This window comes from Lissotriton helveticus, chromosome 2_1 (genome assembly GCF_964261635.1).
Source record: "Lissotriton helveticus chromosome 2_1, aLisHel1.1, whole genome shotgun sequence".
NCBI classification, from domain to species: domain Eukaryota; kingdom Metazoa; phylum Chordata; class Amphibia; order Caudata; family Salamandridae; genus Lissotriton; species Lissotriton helveticus.
This window is the reverse complement of record NC_136059.1, coordinates 1,789,181,302-1,789,205,290: the sequence shown is the minus strand read 5'-3', so window position 1 is coordinate 1,789,205,290 and position 23,989 is coordinate 1,789,181,302. Positions and strand designations below refer to the sequence as shown.

The window sequence follows — 23,989 nt, the reverse complement described above, 5'->3', positions numbered from 1 at the left end:
CCTTTTCACAGAAAGTAGGAGAACTGTTTTCCTTAAATTAAAAAAGTATCGAAACATGTGCCCCTCCGATCCAAAATGTTTACTAAAACAAAAAGGTTGTAAAAAGCAGAACTGCATGTGTACTCCTTCGTGAAAGAATACACTTGTACTTTTCTACCAATATTTGGCCTGACATCTCCAGTACAACAATGCTTGGTTGGGCAAACTAAAAAATTGATTGACCTAACTAGAGACAGAGGAAAGAATACGGACTACTTTCAACGTAAACATAATTTTCTTTGTATCTGTTGGACTGCCTGTGGATTTGTATATGTGGTAATCCTTCATTTTTGTGAAAATCTAAAAAAAGTCAGCCTGACAAAAACAGGATGATAAAATTTAATTTTAGAGAAAAATCAACCCACTAAATAACTGTTACATTAAAATGTTGCTTAAATAGGAATTTACCTTGAAATAATTAAAGACAAGAGGCATTTGGCAAAACAGAAATAATTGCTTTAATTAAACGCAGCGGCTGGGAGAATAAGCAACAGAGTCGGGGTCTGAAGACTGTCTCAAAGCACATTGATTTCGGCTGTCATTTTATATAATACATGAGGTGTCATAAAACAGTTGTACATTTCTTTGGAGACAGAAATTCAGGCCTAGTCATGTGACCATAAATTTGGTCTTTTGGAAAGAAGCGGAGGTGGGCCTCGACCTTGCGTGGACACAATGCAGGCCAGAGGTTACTTCTCCAGATTTCCAGCATGGGGGAATGCGTGATCACTGCGTGCAATGTGCATGTTGTGTTCTGATTGGCTGTGTGTTCACTAAAGGCATATAACTTTCTGGTGTTTTTGGGAACAAACGGCCCCTCCGGCCAGTCATGTTTTATTAGGGCTAATCTCCTGAGACCGTTGTGGTGTCGGTGCCTATCTGTGGGTCGTTTGGGTTTTCCTGTTTGTGCGCTTGTCTAAGGGTTACACGGCCCCCATCACCTGTGATCTGTTAATCAGTTGCTTCAGGCCTAGATCGCAGGGCCTGTCTAACCACGTATTTCTGACTCGGGGTTGAGGGGGGAGGTTATATAGGGTGAATTCAGCAACAAAGATGCACTTTCGTTACTATACACACATATATCATGGTGTACATCCACATCATATTTATCAGTATCAACATTCCCCCCTCTTGCGTTTTTACAGCAGAAAAACCCCACTTGTAGGAAACTACACAAAAACAGCACAAAAAGAGAAATAGGAAGCAATGACAGGCACAGTTTGGTCACCCACTGGGTGAACCAGGAAAATAAGTATATAAACCAGTTCTGCTCAGTGGCACCTTCCACCTTCATGTCAGCTTGTAGAAGACAAATAGGTAAAGTCTGTCTGAGCCCACGGTGTGGGACATAGCATGACCTAGCTGACATCTGGCCCCCACGGCAGTCATGTGTTGGTACCATGTGTTGTGCAAGAGTGGCTGTGTAGTGCATGTGGAATACCAGCATTTGGTTCAGTGTAAGTGTAGTGGTAGAAGTCTCTATGCAAGCGCTTAGAAATGTCGAGGTAGGCTTCATGTAACTAGTCAAAATCCTTGCTGCAGATGGATGCAGACACACCCATGCTAAGCAGATGATATACAAAGGTGCAATGATACATAATTTTAGGAATATTGCAGGTCTTGGGATGATGTCTGGAGGGGTAGTCTGCAGCTTTCTGGTGCCCTGGGATGTCTTTGCTTGGCACAGTGTAAAGAGTATGTAGTCAAACAATTGTCTGTAAATAATAGTCTGTGATCTTTTTGGCTTGAACCCATGGGCCTCGTTAGGACTTCGGAGGTAGCAGCTGAAGAAGTGGTGGGCTGAAGTAAAGATGGTGCATGTAAGGATCAATTCCAGACCTATATGATAAGAGCTGTGGGCTGTAGGTTAGCTTTTTAGAACAACATGCATCATTATTCGGTCTTGGAAACTCCTGTGCCTGTTCCTTTAGGCATTTCTGGGCATCCATTTGGCACAATCTTTACCGAACTACGGGATGGGGGGGCCCGGTGTGGTTGTCATTTTTAAGAATCCATGAGTTTTTGGTCATGGGTCACCTGAGTTTTGTTTTGCAGATTGTATGGTCTTTCCTTCCTCTGCAGAACAGAGGTGAGTGTTTTAGTGGGGTGATCTACGTTGGTGTGTGGATGACTCTTTTTACTTAACTATTTTTTTTGGGGCATTGTCGTCCCTTTAATACCCTACTTTCCCTAACGTGTGTGTGTAGCTTTATCGATGCGGATGGTACCTATTGACCTACAGAAGTGATGTGCCATAAAAGAAAGGGAGTCTGTATCAAGTTTAAGGTTGTGGGTAAATGCAACGTATCCTAAGGACATATGTATGCACATGATGTGCAACAAGGTTTTCTGTAATGGAGTTGGGTGTTTTGACTACGCCCTGTTTCTTGGAGGTTCATTTCCGGGCTGCTTTTTGCAGGTCGTTGGGCGTTTTCCTAGGTCTCGTGTAGTGTGGGTTTCATAGTGGCATACCAGTTGGGGTTGAGAGGCTGCTCTGTGGCCTCAGTGTGATTAGAATGTGGCAATGACGGAGGTCGGGCCTATTGCTCCCTTGAACGATGTTCATGAGACCCTGCATATCGCATTCGACAAACTGTGTGAGGTGGTGAGCATATCTGTGCACCTTGTGCAGGGGCAGTGATGGTCATTTACAGAACCCTCTTTCCCTCCCGTCGCCCCCCTCTCCCTCGGATCCAAGATGCCTTGGGTCTAGAGCCCTCAGCAGGAATCAGGGTCTTCCTATTCAGTGACACGCAACTCCTGCGGTTTTGAAGGGACATGAACCGATGAACAGACTTTGAATGTTTGGAAGTAGTAGGGGAGAGGAGACAGAATGTCCTGCTTATGACGGGAGTCAGGTGCTCCACTCGGGCCTATTGTGCTCCGAGCAACGAACTGAGATGGCTGATTGCCCAGGTGAATTTCCCTACTGACTTGGTGCAAAAATGAAGCGTGGACTACGGAATTCTATGGGGAACACCATATTCCCATTTGTGCGAAAAACCTGGTTCCAGCACTGTAGTGTCGCCTCATTTTGAAAATGAAAGGGGGCCTCCACTACCTGGAGGCCTAAAAATACTAAGAAATTGAGTCCTTTCGATCTAGTCATAGGAACCCATCCCAATAGGACTTGGATGTTGGGAACGCCCTGCCTCCTCGTCAGATTGCCCTCTCCCTGGGTTGTGGCCAGCTAATCCTGCTATAGGAGACTAGCAGCAGATGGAGTATTTTAGCGTGGATTCCCCATCGAGAAATCATACGACATCTCTGAGTTATTCCTGGACGCAAGTACAGGTTTGAGTTTTCTCCTAATGCTGTATCTCTTCATTGCTGTGGTGAGTTTTGTGACATGGGCATGTAGTGAATGTGTCATTTTGGGGGTTCGGCTTTACTGCATATTTGGATAGAGTGATTGCATGATGGCATTGCCTCCCCAGACGGTCACCCCTCCCTGCCGTGGCTGTTGCCCGGTGCTTTATTTAGTGACAGAAGTAGCACTCTGAGGTCTGGCTGTTGCCAGCCTTCCTGACCTCTGCTGCTAGGACTGGCTGGAAACCCTCTTGGGTTCGGCGGTGTAGTCCTTCTCAAAGCTGTGCCATTTGCACGCTTGCCAGTAAAAGTAGTTATTGCCCGCAAAATATCTTGTACATATTTTCCCCACGATCAGAGTAGTATTTAAGTTTGTTTAAAAGACTTATTCCGTTCTAAGTGTACCAGCCCTTAAAAAATTCCCAACCCATCATGGAATTTCCATTAAACCATATGCAAACTAGGATACCCAGACAGGCTGGAAAAGCTAGCTAAATGTTGCCATGAATGGCACGCACACACCAGAATGCAAGCATGCATTCCCCTTGCCAGAGGGGGGGAACTATGTCACCAACATAATGGAACACATAGGTACACACATTTGTGCCAATTATGTAGGACAGGAAAAGACTAAAACAGAGGCACTGTTAGATCTATGGGCCATCTTCAAGGTGGAACTGACCTGCAATCCTTTCCCAGAATCAGCAAGCATGGTGTCTGCACCTCCACCACCATACACCTGCACAGAGCCGCTCTCTCTAATGCCAGCCACACCAGACACTCCTGCACTACGTTACACCAACCTGCCAATCAAGGGGGCCGGAGAGCCCACCACCGGGTAGCGAGGCACTAGACATATGGCTGGGAGGTTGCCTCACTGGCTAACCCAAGAGACTTCCGCCTCACCCCAGTTCGGTGCTAGAATCCCCCGAAACTCGACCTTCTTTCTGCTGCGTTTAGCCCACAAAACATACACTCCATGAGGGGCTGGGAACCTCAGAGTGGGTCTAAACAGTACCACAACTAACAATAGCTAGGAAGAGGAAGATAACCCCCAGGATCTGACAGCGAGGGTGAAGTTGCAGGGATAGTCACATCAGAAACCGACAGGACACCCAAAGACATACATACTACCGCCCACACCAGGCTTCCCTGAGGAGGCCCCGTGGTCATGTTGCTGATAAACAGGACACCTTCCCACATTCTACTAGACATGAGGGTGACAAGGACGTGCCTACGAGAGGGAACAGTCCCCTTAACAAAAGGCACTGCAACCGTACAAGGGGTCTCTGGCATGGTGGCAGGAATCCCATTCACAGTACCCTCAAGTAGGACATAAGGAGGAAAAAGGTTAAGTAACAGTTGTACTTTCCCTCCTCCCTGGCTAATATCTTGGGACGGGATCTAATGACCAAACTGATAATGTTGATCCAGTTTGCTGAGGACGGGTAATAGCCTGCTCCTCCCCTGGAATCCTCCCCTCAGGGCACCCACCAGCAATATACTATCACGCCACATGGATGCCAGCCAAAGTGGCTCAGGCAAGTTGGATCCCTCCTGGAGTATTCAGGGAATCTCCGAGAGCTATGTGAAGTAGCTCTGCGGTGGGAATGCTGCACACACCACCTCTTAGTGGAGACCTCCAAAAAGATGAAGACTTTGTTAGCCAGTAAAGAACACAAGGGGCAAGGAATCCCAGACCTCGGCTTGTCCATGGTTGCCGAGGCCCCTGACGCTATGTGGGGAGCTGGCACCTCTCCAAATGGGGAAATGACACAGAACGGGTTGCCCAGCACTATGCGGCGCTTCCCCCGTGCCCAAACCCACTACCTTATGCTGAAAGCTGTGACCAAGCGAGAAACCATTGGAGGGAACTGGGAATATCCAGCAAATGGTACAACACCCCAAGGAAGTGCCCCCATCGGCCACATGGGGAGAATCCCAAAGGGGGACACTGGCCACCACACACCTCCCCCACACAATGGCTCACTAGGAAGGGCCAGGAGCAAGCCCAGAAAAAACTCCACTAAGCTGGGCCCCCACAAACGGAGTAAAAGTTTTTTAAACAACTTAAATATTACTCCGATCATGGGGGAAATATGTACACTATATTACGCAATAACTACTTTTACTATGAGCTCAGCTTAGGACACAAGTGCATCTAAAAACGTAGTACAAAAAAATACACATATGCTTTTAGCAGCGGAATAGCAAAATGTAAACAAACAATGACTTTCCCATACGCACATAGCATCGTTAACTGGAAATAACATTCAACACTGAACACAGTTGCAATACTTTTATCAGCACCACAACATCAAGAAAAAATGCATTAATTGAAAATCACAATGAAAATCAAAGAGATAAAATCAACAGAGGAAAAAATTATGACTTTGTCCAAAAAACCTTAGGCCGCTCTTAGGGCATGCCGCTCAATGACGAGGGGAAACTCTGCACAGTACACAGAACTAAGTGAGTCCGATAGTCTGTCAGTATCGGCTCGGGGACAAAGATAGCAACAATTTACACGAAGAAGGAGCAACTTGACAACTAGAGGCACTCCTTGGCCAAGCACAAGCCGCAGCTTGCTCTTAAAGGTCCACATTTTACCCTGAAGTCCAAATTACACCCTATATCACACCCAGGGGTCATACATGCCAGCTGTGTCACGCCAAGTTAGGTTATGCTATATGAATTTGTTACATGCACGGTTACTCTGGTGTCCCGGCGCGAGACCAACAAGGTGCGGCAATGGGCTTCAAGTAAATGGATGAGTTTTCAATTTTTTCTTGAATACAAATGGATCCTGGATGGTACGCAGGACCAGAGGAAGAGCATTCCATGCAACCGCTGCTTTAACTGAAGAGGAACTACCCCGCATCCTCTGACGCTTGAAACGTGGGAGTTGGGCAAAGCATAGGAACGAGGAGCGCAAAGAGCGCACACGAGCATAAAAGGAAACACGCCTCTGCAGGTAAAAAGGGCCACCACCATGGAGCGCGCAGTGGGCCATGATCAGTAGTTTAAATTTCATTCTGGCTGCTAAAGGCAGCCAGTGATAATAGCGCAACTGGTGATGAACACTGTCCCTGGCCGACAGACCGGATAGCAATCTGGCTGCGGTGTTCTGGACCACCTGTAACTTCTTCAACAAGTAACCCGGGATGCCATCAAAAAGGGCATTCGTGTAATCCAGCCGAGACAGGATCAGTGCACACATGATCGTTTGCCTCGCCGCAGATGGCAGAAGGGAAAACATCTCCTAAAAGATTTAAGCAGGCTGAAGCAGCCGCCGGCAAGCTTCTTGATGTGTACTGCAAAGGAGAGTTCTTCGTCAAACCAAACCCCAAGATTTTTTGCTGGCGTCCCAGTAGAGGTCGGGCGTGGGTACTCAGGAGGCCAGAGCTGCTCTTTGAAATTCGAGGGAAATGTGTCAAAAAGCAGGATCTCCGATTTGTCTTCATTGCACTTGAGCTGTGCCTTCGCCAGCTATTTAAAGATTGATGAAAGGCAATGTTGGGCTAGAAGTACAGAGCCTTCGCCTTTGACCCAGGTGAAAAGCAGCTGGGTGTCATCCGCATAAGCCAACACCTTATCCCCCAGCTCCTCTGCTAGATATATCAGCGGAGTCATATAGATATTAAATAGGAGAGGACTAGGGGAAGAACCCTGCGGGACACCCGTTGTTACCAGCTGAGGGGAAGAGAAGGTAGGTGGGATCCATATCTGCTCGGACCGCCCTTCCAAGAAGGAGCGGAACAAGCCCCACACGGTGTTCAACAGACCAATCCTTGCCAGACGTGACAGAAGCATTGGATGCAGGACCATGTCAAACGCGGCTTAGAGGTCGAACAAAATTAGCGCCGCCCTCGCGTCTGCGTCCAGACAGTCCCGTATAGCCTCCGCCACCTCAACCAGCACTGTTTCAGTGCTGTGTGATGGGCGAAACCCAGATTGCGCTGGGTGTAGGAGCGCCTCCTTTTCCACAAAATCGGTAAGCTGTTTTGTTTACCGCCTTCTCACATACCTTTGCCAATGCAGGGAGGAGGGAGATAGGCCTGTAGTTCCCGGGGCAAAGGGGGTCTAGTGACTGCTTTTTCAAGAGAGGCAGAATCTTGGCCTCTTTCCAAGTCAATGGCACCATCACTTTCTGGAGGGAAAGATTGATGATGGCATTCACTTCTGCATTAGCAACCTCAGCTGCCACTGCCAGCGCCCTAGCCGGACAAAGGTCTAAAGGTGAACCTGATTTTAAACCTTTAAGAATTTTAAGACATTCCAGGGAATCAACTGGCCTAAATTCGGACAGCGAGTGTCCAATAGCTACCGGAGGACACTCCAGAGAATCCTCCGAGTGGGGACTGCAGGGAATGAAGGTTGATTGAATAGCCAGAATCTTATCTCTAAAAGAGCAAGAGAGAGTGTGGCACCAGGAAGGTGAAAAAGGCATCACACTTCCTTGGGCCACAGTAGATATGAAACTCTGGACAATCGCATACATTTCCCTAGAGCTATTGTTGGCGAATTCAATGTGAGCTGAGTAAAATTGTCCTTTGGCCAGCTTGATCGCTGCATAGTATGACTTTTGCTTATCTCTAAGCTTGCTCTTATCAACTGGGCAGTAGCCACTCCTCCTCCACACCAGTTCAAGGATTTTACAGTCCTGCTTCAAGTCTTTGAGAGAAGAATTAAACCAGGGTTTGGACGGAGATTCTCTAGCCAGCCTGGTGGAATGTGGGGAGCCACCGTAGCAACTGCAGACGAGACCCAGTTGGAAAACCCCGCAACCTGGTCCTCAAGCTCTCCTACCAGTCTAGTTTTAGAGACTGCCAAGGCCACATTACACGCAGAGGGGTCAATTTTGCCAAAGACTGGTTTTTAGATTGGGTATGCCAGAGGCTCAGCCTTGGACACTTCCCAAGAGAAGTGGGTTATAAAATGGTCCGACCAGGAGACCGGACAAGGGTCCTTTAATTGAATCGGGAAGTTAGTGCAGATAGGATCGAGAACATGTCCAGCTTGGTGTGTAGGAAAGCTAACGTGCTGATTAAGCTGGGCCAGTTGTAGCCCATCAAGCAGGTCCAAGCAAATAGCACCTCTCAGTGCCCCAAAGAGCAGGCCGTATATCGGAAAAGGTCCCGTCTCCTTTGGATTTCAGTTTACCCTAGTGGTGTGAAGAGAATTTTTATCTTAACTTCTTTAATTTTGTGATGGGAAGGTATAGGCAGATCCAGTTGGCCAGATATAGAGGAGCCATTCCCAACCAAGCATTCTGAAAAAATATAACTAACCATGCTCACTACCTGTAGACTCACTTTAGCAGGTGAACAAACAACTGCTGCCTGGGAAACCATCCATGGTAAAGCAAACAAGGATCTAGCAGTACTGCATCAGAAACAGGGAGACCAAAGGGAGTGACGCAGATATTGAAACTCATCCTGTTCATAATACATGTAGCAAGCCCCCACAATTCTTATAAATCCCAGCACAAGTAAATTAACTAGAACAAATGGCGTACGTTCTACACTTTGAGTACAGTACAAGTCAGATAAAACTGCGAGTTACCACACCCTTTAGTTTCACAAAAAAATTGTTGTCAATCACAATACTGAGGCAATATCAAGAATGATGCTACACTACACTGCAAACAGTTCGATGTGGCACATGCTGCAACCTGTGGATGTCAGTACTATGCTGGTTTAGTACTTACCAGAGTATCCCTCCAGCTCCTTAAGTTTGGCCTCGTTGACATCTGTAGCAATAACCGTGGCTCCTTCTCTCGCAAATGCCTTTAATATAAAAATATAATTAAGAAATTGAGTACTTCGAACTATACATGGTCTCAAAATCAACCATGTTCACCAGGGCCAGACTGGCCCTTTATTCCACCGGGCATTTCCCCTGTGGGATGAAGCCCTCTGTCACTTTCCCCAGCTCACAAAGCTAAGAGCTTAATTGCAGCAGGACTGGGATGGCTTCAAGAGCGAGAGAAAGAGAGGGATGAAGGGATGAAGGGAGTAAGTAGAGAGCATGCGATCAGAGAAGGAGAAGAGAGAGAGGGGTGAGAAGGAAGAGAAGAGATGGATGGAAAGAGAGCCAGAGAGCTAGGAAACGAAGGGAGCAGGGCGGGTTTAAGTATTTTTGCCAGGGTTGCTTATTGCTCGGATGTGCACCCTTCACATCTTCCTATTTTGAATGTGTATATTTACTAATGAAAGGGATGTGATCCTACACACTTTTAGGGCATCTTTAGAAATCAGAATGAAACATTCTACATGCTACAATCAGGGTCAATGGTGAAAGAGCAAAGTAATACATATATATATCGACACAAAAAATTTATTTTTTCGTGCACATGTTTTGGTTAGCTTAATGCTTTATATTTAACACCCAGTGACGCCATCATAAGGCAGAAAAAAATGGAGGCTCCTGTAGTGGCATATTTTGGAAGAAAGAACATTGACACAATGTTCAATGACTAACCTCTACTGTCATTGTGGGAGGCATTGTTGATGTATGAACTACTTTGGAAGAGTATTTATTTTAGATGTTTGCAGTCTGGAAAGGAAAACTGGGTTACATTTCGATTCTGTGCAATTCGATTTCGACTGTCGCCCTAAGGAGGACAAAATAAATTGTTTAATTCAGACAAATTGCACTCCGTGGACTTGTTCCTGGCAGGCCCAGCCTTAGGCACTGGTGAGCTAGGCAAAAGCCCAGGGCACCTAATTTCAGAGGGGCGCACGAGCTTACCTCTGAAATTTCATTAATATTTATTTTTGTTCGGGGCCACCAGTGCGTGTTCTCCATGCGTTCCATAAATGACGCAGCTCGCTCCCAAGTAACTCCTTATATTTTAAGGGGCAGATGTATCAAGTAAATTTTTTGTCGCAAACGCTGCAAATCGCAATTTCGTAGCGTTTGCGACAAGAAAAAGTGCAACTGGCATGTATGAAACAAAGCGCATTGCATTTTAAGAATTCGCATTTTTTGCGAATTCTTAATGTGCGAGAAGTCTGTTTCGCAGAATTTTTTGCAATTCCTTAATTTGCATGTTCTTACTTTTGCGATTTTCGCAAAATTAGAAATTGCAAGTTAAGAAATCGCATCAAGATGTATTAAAAAAATCGCAAATTGCGAATTATGAAAAATCGCAAAATAAGAAATCGCAATTAACACCAAATGGAAGCAGGTGGTATCTCAAAAAATATATAAAAAGGCACCCAGAATGCATTACCTGATTGCCAGGAGGCTGCGCATTCAAGCTCTTGCCCAGAGAAGACAAAGACAGGAAAGAATATTCAGAATACGCATTACGCTGTTCCAGCAGACTCAGGAGGAGATTTATGACAAATACAGACTTCATCCACACACCATTTTGGACCTGATAAATGAATTGGAACCTTTTTTGGAACATTCTACAGGCAGGACACAATCAATTCCCACACGTGCAGGTATTGTGCTCACTGCACCTTTTGGCTTCAGGGTCTTTTCAAAGTGTCATAGCAGATGTTGGTGGAGTGTCAAAAAGTGGCCTATCACGCTTTTTCCATGAATTCCTGGATGCAATGCTAAGGAGACTCCCACATCATATACATTTTTCAAATGCACAACAAGACATACAGGAAACAAAGTTGGATTTCTATCAAATAGCACGATTTCCACATGTAATTCGATGCATTGACGGAACCCATATTGCTATCGCTCCTCCTGCAGCCATAGAATATGTATTTCGGAATAGAAAAAGCTACCACTCGCTCAACATCCAGATGATATGCAATGCCAAAAACATTATCAATGATATTGTTGCAAAGTTTCCAGGGAGTAAACATGACTCCATCTTCAGACATAGCGCAATTCATAGACGCCTTAGTGCTGGTCAATTTGGAGACGGATACCTGCTAGGTGAGTAACACTCATGCAAACATCCATCAATCCATCCATTTATTTAAAATGGAACATACAGATATTTTTTTCTCTCTCACATGCAGGTGATAGTGCTTATGCAGTGCGTGATTTCATCCTAACACCATACTTGAATCCTGCAAATGCAAGTGAAAGACGGTACAACAGGGCACACCGGTCCACACGTGGTGTAATTGAACGGACATTTGGTATATTAAAAAGCCGTTTCAGATGCATACACAAAAGTGGAGGAGCTTTGCAATACAATCCTGAAACATGTTGTAAAATTGTTACAGCATGTGCAATGCTGCATAACATGGCCATGCGCAAAGGCACAGACATTGAATTGAGTGAGTCTGACTCATCTGATGATGATGACATCCCTCCACCAAGAATAGCAGTAGCAGAAGTTGGAGCAATGGCTGGGCGTCAAAGGACAGAGATTACTCGAAATTATTTTTAGGTAAGAAAACACAAACTACTGACTCAAGTTTGCAATTGTTGTTTTAATTCACAACAGACAAACTATAGTGCATTGTGTGTGAATCCTAAATTACTAATGTTGGAAAAATAAAATATCCATACGTGGAACACAAAGACAGCTTTCACAATGCAGTTATGCTGAATAGGTTAATAATTCAAAAGTTACTTTTTACGCTGGCGGCTTGAAGCAGGTTGCTCCTGTGAATGCATGGCTTCTTGTTCTGGTCCTGCACTGGCACGCCTTCCACTTCTGCGTTGGGTCAATTGGCTTGTTGGGGTGGGGTTTCTACTGCTCCTACTGGAGTTGTCCTCACTTTCAGCAGAGCCTAGGAGAGCACTTGCACCTGAGTTGGAGGTTTGCATAGTTTCTAACACCGAGGTCATCTTGTCCACACTTTTAGCCATTTCACGTGTGCAGTCACTCAATTCACGCTGCATGTTAATGCTGCGCCGGGTGAAATTGCTAGTGACTGAACAAAGCCTGTTAATTGCCTTAGTGTAAGTATGCATCCTGATATGTGCAGTCTGTGCAGCCCTGTTACGAGCACTTTCTGTTTGTGCAAGGGTCAAGCAGAGTTTCTCGATTGATGCCGCAATGCCTTCTTGATTTTTATTGGATTTCAAAAGCTGTCTATTTATTGACCTGAGTGCCTTGTGTTGCAGGCGCTGTACATGAAGCATATCCTGCTCAAGGCCAGCAAAAACAGTGCCTCCTTCCCTGGGCTTACTGCTGCTCCTACATGTATCCAAACGGAATGCCCGTGCCCTCCTTGGTGTTTGTGGTTGGTCTTATGAGTCTAGAGGGGACACTGTGTCAGTCAGTCTCATTGGGTACTGAACCTCCATCTAAATTTTGCTCATCTTCCATTGCTGGCAGAGGTGCAACATGTCTGCGCCTCTTGTTGATGTTTCTGTTTTGGACAGGGGCATCAGTTACTCCTTCTTCTGTGTCAGATGTAACATGTGGAGGAGAGTTATCCAAAACACTCTCTGCCCTGGAATCTCTTGAATGTTCTGTGGATGTAGAGTGTGAAAAATGAATTTGTGTGTCTTCAAAATAAAATGTATTCATTGCAGCCAATAACTTACACTACACTGTTTTAGTATCACAAATTACTATTGTTAAAAAAATCATGTTCTCATATGTTGAAAAGCGTGACAATCATGATTGCACTACAACTCCCATGATGCATTGCACACTTGTGGTATCTGAGTCTAACTGGACTTCTATTTATCTTCCAAAAAGTATAAGCACAGGACACACAAACATTCATTACACACATTCTGAGAACAAGTTTGCATGCATCTGACCTTGTGCAGTTGCTGTAGGGTCTGAGCTATCAATACTAGCCACTCCACTCACACTCTCTGGTAGCAGGGTTGATTCTATTAATTCCTCATGGGGTGTTGGTTGGTCTACAGATGAAGTTACACCACCTGTTTTATTTGCCTCTTTGATTCTGCCTGCAAGTCTCTCTTTTGATCTTAGTCGCATGTCATACCATCTCTTCTTAATTTCATCAATGGAGCGAGTGGTAACTCCTGCAGAATTCACTTTTTCCTGGATCTCCAACCAGATTTTCCTTTTTCTTGAGTCAGGAACTTTTAGTGCTTTCTTCCCAAAAAGATCCTCATGGTTAAGTACCATTTCTTCTATGAGGATTTCTTGCTCCTTTTCTGAAAATCTTTGCTTCCTTTTTCTCTTTTCAGCTAACATTTCCTCCTGTGCCTTCTGTGACTCCATTGCTCTCCAAACAGGTCTGCTCTGCCTCACAACACTCTTCCAACTGCCACTGGGTGTGGCTCAGGGAAATCAGGTGCAAGCAATCACTGGAACTTCCTGATTGTGATGTCATCAGGCTGTTCCTGCATTGCATGTTCCCATTTTTGCGACTTCTTAATTTGCGAAATTCGCAAAATAAGAAATCGCAGAAAAAACGCAAATTATTCTGCGAATTTTAAGGAATCGCTAATTTATCACTAAAATGTACATACATCCCATTTTGCGATTCCGAAATTGCGATTCGCAAAAAATCACAATTAAGAACTCGCAAAATGAAATGTTGATACATCTGCCCCTAAGTGCTTAGAGGGGAGCCAGAGGAGAATGAGAAAGGGCATCAAATTTGGTTAGCCCATGGCACTTTTTTTTCCGCAAAGGCCGGTTCTTGGTATAACTCCTAAACATTTTCATAGGAGGATCTCTCTTCTGCCAAGTAAACAAGATTTACTTTATCAGACATGTTAATACATTTCCAAATAACATTATAACAAATGTGATGAAATGATAGTTGCTAGAACTTCTGAGAGGTTTATGTCTCACTGTCCTTGTAAAACGGTTCTCCAGCTTTAGCAGTTCCACGCCAGTAGGTTAGTGACATAGCCAAGTGCTAAAGTGCAGGTCTAGGCATGCTCTTAGAGATTTCTGTATGTCACTGGCTTCAAAGGAGTAGCTGAGGGTTTCTTTTGGAGGCAGAGTTGGCCAAGTTCTCTGCTGATTATCAAAAAACACAAGAAGCATTAATAAAAATAGTATTAATAACCCCACTTCAGACACAGTTTTGCCTTCTATGTACCTTCTTAACAGCAGCTGCTATTATCACCCGGTTTCACGGCACAGAATTTACCAACATATCAAGGGTGGAATGCTAATATGGCCTAGTCTGGATTCGATCTTGTGATCTCCAAAACGCAATAGTGAATGTTTAACTTACTAATCCTTTTTGCAGGCAAAAAGATTTTCTAACTGGGGAGCCAAATCGTTGCCTTTTTTATTTGTGGCTTTATACGATCTGTTAGACATGACAGCCTTGGGAGGGTCTTACCCCAACTTTTTCGTCTGTCTCCCTCTATTTTCTGTACCCATTTTGCTGGCTTTAGGACTCTGCAAGCTTTAGAGCTGCTAATCAGTGCTAAGGTGCTTGTGCACTCTCCCCTAAAACATTATAACATTGGATCATACCCAATTGGCATATTTAATTTACTTATAAGTTCCAGTAACATGCATTACAGGTGCCCATAGAATGTAAATTAGATGCCACTAGTGGGCCCGCAGCACTAATTGTGTTGCCCACATAAGTAGTCCCCTAATATCAGGCCTGCCATGGCAGGTGCAGATCCTTGTCACTATGACTTGGCAAGAAAAATTACTTGCCAAGCCCTAAACTACCCCTTTTATTACATATAAATCACCCAATAGGACGACCCTTGGCAACCAAGAGGGCAGAGTGGTATGTAAGCAAAGGGAAGGACATGTGCTTATATGCTTCACATGTCCTGGTAGTGAAAATAACCTATTTAGTTTTTCACTACGGTGAGGCCTACTCTCCTCATAGGCCAGCAGTGGGAATTCCCTTAAGTGCTTCTAAATGGAAATTCCTAATCCCAGGGGAGTAGCTTTATCCTGTTTGGCATGGGTGAAAAAGTAGCGATAAATGAGCTTTGCTGTTAAGGTTGGGTTTACCACTACTAGTGCATAAATACCACTTTCAGAGAGTGGGCTTTTTTTCCGCTCTTAACTTTGCTCCATGTGACCTCCAGTCTGTTTCCAATACCCATCTGGATGGGGTGACAGATCCAATGTGTGCATTCCTCCCTGACAGCCGCAAATCCAAGAAGGCCAGGAGTGGCTGAACACCCCTCCGCATAAATTGACATTTTGATGGCCGGCCTGAGCCGACAGAAGGAAAGGGGGATCACACCGGGACATTAAAGGACCACACACAAATGGCTGCTGATCTCCATAGATAACCTTGCAGATAGGACTGTCTTGAAGGAGTGCTTATGCACTTCAAAACCACTCTTTGAAGTTTCCCCCCACATCAAAGGCACATTTGAGTTTAAGTACTAGGTTTCTGACCCACCCAAATCAGACACTTCTGGACCTACACCGAATCGCTGTCAGAAGAATTGCGGTGCTGCTCAAAGGACTCAACTGGACTGTTTTTCTGGATGATCTGGTTTCCTGCTTGTTGCCCTCCTGCCTGCTGCTCTCTAAATCTGCTGGAAGGAGAGCTGGACTCTACCTTTCCCACCAAAGTGGTTCCGTGTTAATACTGAAAAAATATTACAGTCTCTCATCGTAGCCACGTGTACACCCCAGCATGTGGAGCATGTTAAGTCCGTGCTCCACAGTTCGCGGCCACTTTATACTTTCACTTTCTTGGCACTTAAAGTGAATTTCTCGGTTGCCAACCTTTCTTTTCTCCTGTATTGTTTCTGTCGCATAAAAAGTAAATTCTCTTTAGTTTTCAGGTTTATTTACGAAATGCGCTGTCAAGGGGTAGATGAGAGTCAGCCTTATGTATACTGTATTAGTGTTCCTGGATGTGTATTTTTATGAAGACTAATGGTGCTGCCTATATAAGCCTATGACCTAGAAAAATACGAACAGCTATACCATCTTGTGTTGTTGCAGTTAAGACATGTCTCATTAGTAAACTTTTTGGAGTTACTGTATGTAAAATGCTATCCTTATTTGCTCCTTGTTTACATATGCAGCAACTGTGTGACAAACAAAAGCTCTTAAGTTGGCGAACGTAGAATCTCTAATGTGCTACTGCAGAATCGATTACAGTCAGAGGGACCTTATTCATGATTTATAATACTTTAATGGTCCTGCAACGATCTTCCCTCCACAAAGTGCTCTTTGTGAAAAGTGGCAGTTTATGCACTAAAACACCGAAAATAAATAAGCAAATTAAGAAATGCACGTCGTTTCCTATTAACTGTCAACATTGAGAAATGTTAACAGATTTGGCAGCAATTGCAATTCTATGGGTAGATTGTTCTATGCTTGAGCTGTAACTACTGAGAAGGCACTTTCCCACCCCCACAAGTCTTGCTTTGCCTAAATTAAGTACAATCATCAAATTAAGCAGTCTAGAAGGCATGTACTTTTTCAACAATATAGACATATAATTCACAGGCTGTGCCAGGAAGGTATGTTTATGACCAAAGCATAAGGCCTTGAAAAGGCATCTTTACGCATAGGTAGCCAGTGTAGCTTGCTAAGGTGAACGGAAATGCTTTCACATTCAGAGAGACCCAATACAAGTCTGACAGCCACATTCTGGATTTACCGCAATCGTATAAGAAGGCCTGGAATACTGAAATACAGTGCAGTGCAGTAATTTAGCCTGAAAATTATCAATTCTTGAAACCAGGGTAGAGTACAAATAATTTAAAACCGGAAAATACATTTGGAAAAGTATATGTATGATAATATCTTACTTTGCATTGAAAAAAACCTAAGGAATTCACTGGAAAAAACAAAGGTTAAAGGGGCGTTATAATTAGATGAAAATGTCACATAAAACATTCTGTTTTTCAACAAAGAAAACCACTGAAATTCACCAGTTATAGTTATCTCAAGTGACTATAATGTGCACCCTCACCATGCGCTGTTAATTACCCCACATATTACACCGCTCCTGACATCATTGATAATATCACCGCAACATCTGAAAAGACATCATTGATGACTACACTTTGCTGGCAGGGGCGCAATTATACTTACCTTAGGGTACGAGTTATAGTTACTTGAGATAACTGTAACTAGTTCAATTAAAACAGTATGTTTTATTTAGACATTTTCACATAGTTATAACGTCACTTTGACCTTTGTTTTCTTCAGAGAATTTCTTTTTTTTTTAATGCAAAGTAAGAGATTATCATGCCTAACTATAACTTCTCTTTGGTTTATCAGTGAATTTCTAAGGCTTTTTTTACGCTACTCCAGAACCCACAAGGGATTAGTGTTAAATTAGTATAGTGAAATATGAAAGTAATTTAAGTGGTGGATAGGTTACTCAGTTATTTGGATTCAGAAGGATAGCGGAGGGATAAAAGAGGGAAAAAAATGTTTGCATTTATACAGCACTTGTTACCCCTGATGGGGTGTTGAAGCGCTTTTTTCGGCGAGTAGCATGCTACTCCTGAACCCATAAAGGATTAGTGGTGAATTAGTATAGTGGAATATGAAAGTAATTTGAGTTATTGATATTAGTCAGTTATTTGGATTGAGATATAGCAACACAGGCCCAGACCGTGTGGAAAAAATCCGCAGGCTCCTTGTCGCAAAGTTGGCTGGCGGAGGTGGGTCGTAAGATAGCCTTGTGCAGACGATGTGGACCTAGGTTGTTAGTTCCAGCGCGCCATAGGTGTGTCCCTCTAATCTTCTTCCAAAAGCCCCATCCATTCTTCCTATAGATTTCTAATGTGGTCCAGTGTCCCATAGGAGATAATAATAAGTGTGCGATATATCTACGAGATCCCCCTCTCTACCCAAATGTCCCATCAACACTTTAGCTTCCAGCAGGCTAAACTCCGGTAAGGGGTCCGAGAAGCTTGAGTGGGCAGCAAAAGCGTGTCTGCATTGTACGTACTTATAAAATTGAGAGTGTGTGAGGTAATATGTCTGCTGCAACTCTTGGTAGAACTTAATGCGAGTCCCTGACCAGACATCCCCCAGCCTTGTGATACCAATAAAATCCCAGGTGCGAAAATCACTAAGGGACGCCGTTCTCCTTCAACCAGGTGCCATGCCAAAGTGGAGTTTGTTGTGTAAGTGTGGACCCCCATTATTTATGTCGCACAGTCGATCTCCATGCCCGAATACCACCCTGGCCGCTGTAGGCGGTGAATGTGGGATCGGCGATCCATAGAGCATAGCTTGGATCTGGGAGAAATCCATTTGCAGGAGTTCCATCTGATATGCCGGGTCTAACCACCCTTGTTAAACCAGTCGTGGATTACAAGCAAATGAGCAGATAGGTAGTAAAGATAGAGGTTGAACATGCTCAGCCCCTGTCGTAAGTTCCCCTTTGACAATGCGCGAGAGCGATAGGCGGTCTGGAGTCCTTGCATTGGAACAATGTTATATCCCCGTCTAGGGCCAAAAACCAGGCTCGCGGTAGCTGGAGGGGTAGATTCTGAAAGCCGTACAAGAATCTCTGTAGGATCATCATCTTGTATAGGGCAATACGACCTTGAATATTCAGAGGTAGGGAGCGCCACCTGTCTTGGTCCGATTTAACTTTCTGAACCAGTGGTCGAGAGTTAAGGGTCTACGTGTGCTCAGAGAGCAGAGTGGCCCATATACCAAAATATTTCAAACGGAGGCTGCGCAAGGGGATCTTTTCCTGCCAGTCGAAATAGTACCTACACGGCGAGAGGGGAACTAATGCAGATTTTGAGGGATTCAGGTGCACACCAGAAGCCTCTTCAAATCACGCGAGCATCTGGAGGCACCGGGGTCCACTCATTGTTAGATGAACCAGCAGTGGCGGCTCGCATAGGGAGTGATGCAGGGCGGTGGGGCGGGGGAGGGGCATGGTGGGGGGGTAGTAAACTTGGACATACGACGGAACGGAGGACACAGTGACCCAGGTATAGCAGGACATAATCTGCATAAAGCGCGATGCAGTCTCCACGGCCTGCCCCCCACCTCCGACCAAAGAAATGAGGGATGGAGCGAATAAGTGCGGCTAGGCGTTAATAAGCAACAAAAAGGTGACCAGTGCAGCTTTACAAAGGGCCTTCTACTGAGCGGCAACACCTGTTGCTGCTTCTTAGTAACTTTTGAACCTTTTGAATAAAAACATTTTTTTGTTGTTAAAATCAACAGATGATGGATTACGTGGCAAATGCAGCGAATCTATAATTATGCTAAAATCGCTGCAGATGCACAATGACATAATCTCAGTGGTCCTTGGTATAATAGCGGTGATGCATGGGCTGCAGCTTTATTGCAGAGCACCAGAGGAAGACCATACTATATTTCATGGGATGCTCGCAGCTTGGCACTTAAAGCTGCTTGTAACTGGAGGTAGCTGAACATCATTCATCATATTTAAAACACACAATTTACAATCATTAATGATGAACTGTGAGGGCCAAGTAGTATGCTTTAATTCCAGGTTACCCGTAATCTTCCTTCATACTGTTTTTCTAAAAATATGTTTATTTTCAACATTATGAAAATAAATGCTTCTATTTTAGCAAAAACTGACTCCTGGTTATATTAGTTTGTTGCCCGTGTTGACTTCAGTCATGTTTTAGGGAGGCTGGAGGACCTTGAGAGTCTGAACAAGGGGGCTGGGTCACAGGTGTGGCTAAAAACTAAATATTCTGCAGGTGTTTTTTTTAGGTCTTTCACTGGCAGGTAGCTACATCTAAAATAACGAGTAGCTTCAATTAATAATAAATACATTAAAAGTTGTTACTCAGTGGGAAATGCACTATAGTACATTATGTCTGTGTGAAACCAGAGAGCCACAGAATTAAATTGGGGTTGGTTCAGTGGCGAATAGTAACATGTGCATTTTAAGTGCAATGAGGTCACAGCCTGTGACAGAAAGCACTGTGAATATGTAAGTCTTTATTTTATACTTGCAGTACACACAGTATAAGATTGACTACTACAAAATGCGCAAAACGTTTTACGATAAAATGGTGCTTCAAAAATATAGGGTCTTGTTTACAAGCCCCTTGCGCTGCGGGTGCGTCACTTTTTATGGCGCTCTGGTTGCACAGAGTGGAGACCCATAACTACGAGGCCATGCAAAGTCACTTTGTGTGGCTTTTCATGGCCTCCTAAATATGGTGTAAGGCAACGTAGCAAAAGCAGCTGTGTTGCCTTACACTGCATCAGGGGGGCGCTCCATGGCCTTGCAGTGGATTTTCCCCCACAACACCCGTGGGTTTTGACACATACCCAGACGTACAATGATCTGTAAACCTGAGGATGCATCAAAACTGTACTCCGCCCCAGGGTACGTAACAAGGAAAATTAAAAGCAAGCACTTCAGAGCTCAGTTAATTCTGTGCACTACCACTAAAAAAAGCTTCAAGTCATTCGCTAAATTAACTTCAACAGCACTCTCCTGTTCTGTGAAATCGAAGCCGGGCAGACAGCTAAACAAAAGCACCATTCTGTCAGTGTGCTGCTGGCCTGAAAGAAATTCAAATGTGAACAACCAGTTAATCTGCAAATGCAAAAGATCTGCAGGTTAACTCGTTGTGCACATTTGAATTTCTTTCTGGCCAGCAACACACTGGTAAAAAGGTATGTTTAGCTATCTGACTGGCTTCGATTTCACAGGAGAGCCCTTAAATACCACTCCAGCCAAAGCATTTTAACTACGGAAATTAACCATCTAAAGAGAGCGACCCCGTCCCATGACTCCACGCTCCTGGGGGTCGTGTCCCACAGATTAAAGACCTCTGCCCTAGAGGGTGCTGTGTTCCTAGCTGTGGAGCAAAAGATCCAGCCTGGGAAATATAGTAAGTTCACCAAAGGTCAAGGTTTAAATGGCTCAAGAGAATTATAGTTTTTTTTCCAGTGTTGCTGGGGGCTGCTTTTTCCAGTGTTGCTGGGGGGCTGCAGAACTCCCAGCAGCCCCCCACAAATAAAACCAGTGGTGCGCGCGCGCGCGCCACTGCGAGCATATGTTTTGAATTATTCAAAACATATGACCTCTGGTGCGCGTAACCGACACCAATAGGCCATAGGCGGAGCTACGCGACCGCCTATGGCCTATTGCGTGTTCTCTTTAAAAACAGCACGCACGCGAAGGCCAATGGAAATGGACCTTGGAAATCCACACGCACAAGCTATGTGGAATTTCAAGGTCCATTTTCAAAACGCCGGGAGTAGGACTCTCGCTGCGCGACACTGCATGCGCAGTGTACACAGCCCGAGCCCTAAAAATTTGGTGATGCCCCTTATAGGGTTATCACCAAAAATAAACATATAAATTGACCTCGCAGGGCATTATTTGGCTTTCTTTAAAGGAGCAGTGAATAATAAATGAGCGGCTGGGGCTGCTCATTTATTATTAATTTTTTGCATGTTTATTTTTAATTGTTTCTGGGTGTCCCGGTCCCGCCTGGGACACCCACTGATTTTTTTTATAAAAGGTGCTGCGAGGGGAGCCCCAAGGCACCCGGCGATCCCCCCTTTCTAGGGGTTGTGCAGGAGCTGGCATTCTTTTTTTAAGGGTTACCCCTGTTCAGCCCAGAAAATTAATACATTATTGGGCGCTGCAGGGGAGGGGAGTGGAGAGCTGCAGGGGGGAGGGGCGAGCCCCAGGGCACCTCCGGTCCACAGCTCCTGAAGGAGCCAGCTTTATATAATCTTTCAAGTGGTGTGCCCCAGTACCCACCCGGAGCACGCCACAGCTGAGCCCTCGTTGGTGGCTGCTAGAAGAGGGCCAGGTCCCCCTCAGCTTAGCCTGTACCCAGCGTGGGTGCAATAGGCGAAGGCATTACTGTGATTCATTGATGTTCCTGCCTGAGAGCGCGGGCTGGGAAAAAGTTTTGTTCTCCTACTGGGCAGGAGCAGCTTTATACTCCTGCCCGATGGGAGAACAAGTCTTTTCCTGTCCGCGCTCTCGGGCAGGGAAAAGACTGTGTCTCTGGGTTCGTAGACCTCGGGACACCTTACCTGAGCTGGCTCTAGATTGGGAGGTCCCCAGGGTCATGTATAGCTCTGAAAGAGGGTCCACATGCCCCCCGCATCCGGTGCAGTGTGGCCCTGGGGTGTGGAGTCTCCAGGGCCTATTCAGACTCTGTAAGGCTGTGGCTGTGTGGCCCCAATTCCTCTTTATGGAGAGGATGGCCTGGGGGATGGGTTCCCTGGATGCTTCTTTTGATTCTGGGAGAGTGGACCCACCCCTTTAATAAGAAGTCGGCCTTGGGGGATGGTGTCCCCGGGGTCTCTTGGAGGCTTGGGCAGCACGCACCCAGCTTCCCCTATTTAGCAATGAGCTCCCATTTTATAACACGCAGGAGTGCATTTTTGGACCCAGGTTTCTCTGCCCCCGCTTGACTGATCAACCCAAGCCTTTCCATGCAGAAACTCATCATAAAGTAGCTCTTTTTTGAATAGTTGTGTGGACATTCATCAAACAGAGTTATCAGCAACACAAAAATGGCAAATCCTATGGAAATACGATCCTCAATATAATTACCCATTGGCGACGGCAACTGGGATATATATTAGTATAGGTATATACATATATGTATAATACATGGGAATCTGAAATCCCTGAATAAAAACCTGTCTCTAATTTCCTAAAAGGCAACTTGTGATGCACCTAGTGACCTGTTCTAAAGAAATGTCATCAGAACTCAACTAAGCTACTTTTCACAGCTCCGTCCTGACATCACAATGTCTGCTGCCAGAACCAACAGCCAAGGGGAAAGGCACTTCAGGTCACAGCATAATTAAAGTTGCTGTTTATAGAACGAAAATTAAATGTTTCTTCTGCTCTGTTTTTTTAGCTCTACATTGACAGGCAGAAAATACATATTTATGGCAATATCTTCTTTTTTTGCACTCCTTAGGTAATTATACAAAAGTTTGAATCTTTCTGCATGTATTTTGCACAATCCGAGCGACTGCACTTTTTTTTCTTCTAAACAAAACTGATTCTGATATCTTCTTTCAGCAAATATCTAACGTTTTTGATGTGTTTAATTTTGTACCACAGATTCTATTTTTATTCTTCATGTTTGCAAACATGCAATTCTCTTTTGTAAGATTAAGTTAGTACTAAGGATTTAAATAGTTTGTGGATAAGGTGATGGTGTGACCATGTATTATAAGGGATAAAGTACCCACTGCAGTACATGATAAGAATACTTCCCCTACTTTTATATGTAAAACCCAGCAGACCAGTCAAGTGAGAGATAGAGATAATTCTAAATAAAACAGAGGAGGTAGGGGTAGAAGGGGTTTACCTCCATTATAGGTACATTGAATATGGTCTACTAAATTAAATTAAAGGTGTAGGCACATGTAATATACAAAAATAAATGTGAAAGGAAAATATAACAACTAAATAAAAAACAGATGTATACTGATGTTAAAATAAAAAAATCTCTGAAATTCACAGGTTATAGTAAGGATTGCAATCCATGATTTGCACAACAGCCAAGCAAACCTTAACTCGCACACAAAATGCAAAACCTTGCAATATTTGCACCAATCAAGAAATCTTGAAAGCAAAATGCAATTAAATAACACACACAAGCCAATAAACGATACTACATTGACATCTCTTTCGAAGTGGTAAGGGTAATATGATATGTAATCACATCTGTAAAATTATTTGTAACATTTGTAATTGTATCTGATGCATTGAGGGTGCGGCCTCTTGTGTAAAGTATGGTTTTCATGGATATATATGAAAATCAAAACTTAAATTCATTAGAAAATATTTTTCACTGAGCTCCTCCCATCATTCTC

The 23,989-nt window shown here is 44.3% G+C and overlaps 1 protein-coding gene across 1 annotated transcript in view; it reads right to left on the bottom strand.

Annotated features, from left to right (window-relative positions):
• BDH2 (3-hydroxybutyrate dehydrogenase 2) overlaps positions 1–23,989 on the bottom strand; it is a 155,468-nt gene that overhangs the window by 93,658 nt on the left and 37,821 nt on the right. Inside the window, exon 3 of the mRNA XM_078676723.1 lies at positions 9,059–9,137. Within this exon, the coding sequence (XP_078532849.1) occupies positions 9,059–9,137 (79 nt within the window). The remainder of the gene's footprint in view (positions 1–9,058; positions 9,138–23,989) is intronic.